General features: G+C 32.4%; 1 protein-coding gene across 1 annotated transcript in view; it reads left to right on the forward strand.

Annotated features, from left to right (window-relative positions):
- The window catches only part of LOC107739341 (von Willebrand factor D and EGF domain-containing protein-like), a 90671-nt gene that overhangs the window by 54446 nt on the left and 30585 nt on the right, over positions 1-5640 (forward strand). Inside the window, exons 16-17 of the mRNA XM_016551438.1 lie at positions 2069-2319; positions 5136-5355. Coding sequence (XP_016406924.1) covers positions 2069-2319; positions 5136-5355 — 471 coding nt within the window. The remainder of the gene's footprint in view (positions 1-2068; positions 2320-5135; positions 5356-5640) is intronic.

Genomic DNA, 5640 nt, shown 5'->3' on the forward strand with positions numbered 1-5640 from the left:
AATAAATAAATAAAAAATTTGATATTAAAATGTCTAATATTAATAATATAATTTCATATTCCATAACAGAGTACTGTACAATATTACTTTACGACTACTAATAACAATACTACTACTACTACTACTACTACTACTAATCATTATTTTTATTATTATTATTATTATTATTATTATAACAATTGATATTATTTATTATGTATTATTATTGTTATTGTTATTAGTATTGTTATAAGTAGTATATAATTATCAATAAATATTATACGATTACATAATATAAATACACTAATCAATAATTATAGTGATTTTATGTTAATTCTTATTCAGAATAATGTGAATAAACAAATGTAATATTGTCTATTGTTTTAACTGTATTAATATATAATTCAGCTGAAGTGCATTCAGCTGAGATTCAGAACTGCAATGTTTTCAAGCTTATATTTTTGTTTATGGCATTTTAATTAAGATTTATGAACCTTTTCAAACTAGAAGACCATCCACCAACACCATCCATCCAAGTCATATTTAAGAGTAAATGTAAATGTAAAGAGTTTTTACTATATTTATGGGGATACTTATGGGGATTTACTATATTTATGTTTAAAAAAAAAAAGAAAAAGAAAGAAAGAAAATAAAAAGAAAATCTTTGCAAGTATAGCAAAACAAATACGCACACTATTTCTTATTTACAAGTTCTTTGGGAATCATGTTGCATTTGAGCACAAACTCCCTCCTCTTTAGCCACACATCCAACTCCACACCACTGTGTTCAGAGAGAGAGAGAGAGAGAGATGACAGCAGACATCCGTCTGTTTGCCTGCGCTGCAAATGAGGGCCGGACCGATGCTATCTGAGACTCCACACACATTCAGCTTTAAAGAAGATTACAACTGTCCACCTCACACCCACTTATCATCTGCTAGTTATTTCCCTCACGCTTTCTGCCGTGCTTTTTTCATCATTCTGTGGCAAACTGAGAGTCCGTTTATACAGACAAATTCAGACGAGATGAACATCAGAGGAAAATCTAGAAATTGACATGTTAAGTGATTCAAATGAGTGTTTGTACTCCAGCAGGACCGTTACATAACTGAGGAAATCTGTGTGAAAAAGACATCAGACCATTTTGAAACAATTAGCATGCGTTTTTTTACTTGGTTTGCATGTTTGCATTTATGAGAATAGCAATGGTATTGTTATCGGATTGTTTGGCATTGGGTTTGTTTACTTTGTGATGTCAGAACAGATTTATGGATCCATTTTACTGTTAGTCAACATTTCCCAGCCAGAAATTCACAAGCTCATATACGTCATGCTGCTCGTGGATGAGATTTTGAATATGAGTGACATGTTGGTGCAGAAAATGCTTTCATATTTCAAGATCAGGGTTGGTTTATTTTCTAGGCTTTTGTTGTGGATAATTGCATGTCACTTAAGATGGATATTTTTGCTCTGTGTTGCGGATTTTGTTTGTCGAGTTTCACACGAAACAAGAAGTGGGAAATAACCGTCGGATATGAATGCACGATGCTGTAAATCAGATTTTATCCCACAAATGTCATCATGCCAGATATTACAAAAAGAGATTTTCTTTTTGTTAATAATAAAAATTATACAAAAAATGTTTATCAATAAAAAAAATTAAAAAATGTTTAAAATTACATTTTGCTTGAGACATTTCTCATTTTGCTTTCTGAAAGCAAAAGCAACAATAATATGTACGTACTGATTGTTTGCATATTCATTCATTTTTATTTCGTGTTTGATATGTTTAATGAAATTTGCAATAATAAAAATGATGTTTAACAATAAAAAATACAATTAAAAATGTAAAAAAATTTCAATTAATTTAAATTTGATCTTTTGCAGTTAATTAACAAATAATGTTAATTTAGTCAAATTAAATTGTATTTCAGTCCAAGTACAATGGACTAAGATTCATAAAAATGGCATTCCTAAATATTATCACACATATTCATCAAGAAACAAAATCTTTGACTGGAAATCATCTCTGGGAATTGATGATTCATTCATGTTATTCTCTCTTGCATTTCCCCTCTCATTTGCTCAGCTAATCATCCACCAATCTTCCACGCGCCGCGGGACGGCCTGCAGACCTTTGTAGGTGAGAACTTTGTGTACCAATTCACAGCCACGGATCCCGAGGGCTCGGCCATGCTCTTCCAGCTGGAGACGGGGCCTCCCGGGGCCTCAATTTCCCCAGCCGGGCTCCTCATCTGGAAAGTGGACGAGGAGGAAACACGCAGTTTTCAATTTACTGTGTCTGATGAGTGTGATGCCCAGAGCAGATTTACCGTGGAGGTGAGACACATCGAGAAACTGGCGCCCGACTGATTTTTATGTTTTGGTGAAATGAGATGCAAACATAGGTTTTGTAGAAATAATGATGCAAGCCTCTTCTGGGATGTCAACATTTTTATTTTATTTTTGAGTTATTTGTGCACCCTCATGTCACTTCAAACCTGTATGCTGTTATAACTAATTATTGAGTCAGTGTGTTAAATTAAATTAAACTAAATAATTGAATTGAATTGAATTGAATTGAAGTATTTTTTAATTGAATAAATAAATAATATAAAAATATTTTTAATTTTTATTTATTAAATTAAATTAAATAAATAAAAATAAAAAATTCACGAATTAAAAAATAGTGATTATATATATATATATATATAATTTATTTGTATACTTTTAGATTTTTTTATATTATATGTTTGATATGTTTAAATTCATAAATATTTATGAATAAATATAAATTTATAATTATGAAAAATATTTGATTGTGTCTAAATTAATAAAATAATTATTTATTTGTGAGTTTTATTTATAATAACAATTAAAAATAATAAAAAAATAAAACATTCTGAAATTACATGGCCAAAGCTATTTATTTATTTATTTATTTTCCATTATATGTTTAAATGAATAAACATTTATAATAATAAAAGTGAAAACTGCTTATAAAAATACAATAAAAAAAAATAAACGAGCAAAAATCCTTTCTGAATCTTTTTTATATTTTTAAATAAATATTCATTACAATAACAATAATTAAAAACTATATTTTAGTAGCATATGAGCATTGCATAATGTTGCATCGCATTTTTGTCACATATTATTGTACGAGTTGAAGTAATAATGAACTATGCTTTCCTAAACTCTTTTTGCCCTTTTATTTGGGAAATCTGATTCATTAGTGAATAAATGTGTTCGTCGCTTTGGATAAACGTGTCTGCTAAATGAAGAAATGTAAATGCCAAGCTTTTATATTCACCTATTTCATGATCTCTTTCAAAGATTTGTAATTTATTCATAGAAAGGTCAAATTAGTCTTTGAAACAGGACTGGGATATTGTCCTGCAAGGCCTTTTTCCTTCATTAAATGACAAGTGATTGGCCTAGATGATATTAGACAAGTAAAAATGGTACTTTGTTGCATATGTACCATGGTAATCAATAAGGTACAGCCTTATTTTTAATAGTTTTTTGTCAAGCTCCTATTTTTAAATATCTTATGGCATAAGGACGGCAGAACTCAGCTGCCCAGATTTTCCTGAGTCTTATGTCACAGCAATGCGGTGCAACGAAAGACAAATGTCCTCTGTGGGCCCTAGACGGCTAACAAGCATCTGCTTCCTGCCTCCTAGTGCTTATTAAAGACTGTCTGAGTTTGAGAGATACAGTCGTTTGAGGACAGGAGAGAGAGGGACTGTATGCATTTAGCAACACTGCTGAACAAAAAAAAGGTTGACATTTTGGGTCAGTTAGGCACTTCATACATACACACACATATATATATATACAGTGGGTACGGAAAGTATTCAGACCCCCTTAAATTTTTCACTCTTTGTTATATTGCAGCCATTTGCTAAAATCATTTAAGTTAATTTTTTTTCCTCATTAATGTACACACAGCACCCACCCTTGACAGAAAAACACAGAATTGTTGACATCTTTGCAGATTTATTAAAAAAGAAAAACTGAAAAATGCTCAGTATTTAGTAGAAGCACCCATTTGATCTAATACAGCCATGAGTCTTTTTGGGAAAAATGCAACAAGTTTTTCACACCTGGAATTGGGGATCCTCTGCCATTCCTCCTTGCAAATCCTCTCCAGTTCTGTCAGGTTGGACGGTAAACGTTGGTGGACAGCCATTTTTAGGTCTCTCCAGAGATGCTCAATTGGGTTTAAGTCAGGGATCTGGCTGGGCCATTCAAGAACAGTCACAGAGTTGTTGTGAAGCCACTCCTTCGTTATTTTAGCTGTGTGCTTAGGGTCATTGTCTTGTTGGAAGGTAAACCTTAGTTCCAGTCTGAGGTCCTGAGCACTCTGGAGAAGGTTTTCGCCCAGGATATCCCTGTACTTGGCCGCATTCATCTTTCCCTCGATTGCAACCAGTCGTCCTGTCCCTGCAGCTGAAAAACACCCCCACAGCATGATGCTGCCACCACCATGCTTCACTGTTGGGACTGTATTGGACAGGTGCCTGGTTTTCTCCACACATACCGCTTAGAATTAAGGCCAAAAAGTTCTATCTTGGTCTCATCAGACCAGAGAATCTTATTTCTCACCATCTTGGAGTCCTTCAGGTGTTTTTTTAGCAAACTCCATGCGGGTTAACTTAAATGATTTTAGCAAATGGCTGCAATATAACAAAGAGTGAAAAATTTAAGGGGGTCTGAATACTTTCCGTACCCACTGTATATATATATATATGAGTTTGTAATAATAGTATTTATTTTAAGTATTTTTTTTGTTAAGATAATATTTTAATATGAATGAGAATATACTAAATTGTAATTTCATAAATTATAAAATGTAATATATGTATGTATTTTTATTTAATTTTCAAAATGTTGTATATGCATAATAAAAATTCAAATAAAAATACTCAAATTAATATCAATATATTTTATTATTTACGATTAATTAAATATAGTATATTAATATTTAATATACTGAATATTTATATACAAAATTATGTTAGAAATTATAAATGATATAAAAATAAATACAATTTTTGTATTCAATTTTCAGACTCTTGCCTGAAAGTTACACGGTTTTGAGACACTAAGTGAACTTTGTTTTATTTCTATTTGCGTTACCTCACACACAGGTGATAGTGCGGCCGTGTGGCTGCATGAACGGAGGGACATGTGTGACTAACATCAAGTATCCAGCGGGCAGTGGCGAGTACCTGTGTGTGTGCCCGGCGGGTTTCCATGGCGACCTGTGCCAGGAAGAGCAGAACGAATGCGGCTCCAGTCCGTGTGGAGCAGGAGTGTGTGTGGATCTGATCAACGGGTTCCAGTGCCAGTGTCCGGCTGGACTCACAGGTATTTACTTCAACCTGCAATGCACAAATGAAGTTCCATTTTCTTTCCTTAACTTTTCGGAAATTACCATTTATGGAGATTCAGAACTGCAATTAATCTTTTTACGAACATGTTGGCCCAACTGGAAACTATATCTCGCCTTCCTTCTGAATTAATTTGTGAAAAATACATGTTTGATCACTCAAAAGTGCTTATGGCCATGTTGTTTATGTTAAACTGAATAGTTTTTTTTATGAGTAAATAAACGAGTATATATATATATATATACTCGCTTATTTATTTATT

The sequence above is a fragment of the Sinocyclocheilus rhinocerous genome, unplaced genomic scaffold (assembly GCF_001515625.1).
Source record: "Sinocyclocheilus rhinocerous isolate Xijiao unplaced genomic scaffold, SAMN03320098_v1.1 scaffold945, whole genome shotgun sequence".
NCBI classification, from domain to species: Eukaryota; Metazoa; Chordata; class Actinopteri; order Cypriniformes; family Cyprinidae; genus Sinocyclocheilus; species Sinocyclocheilus rhinocerous.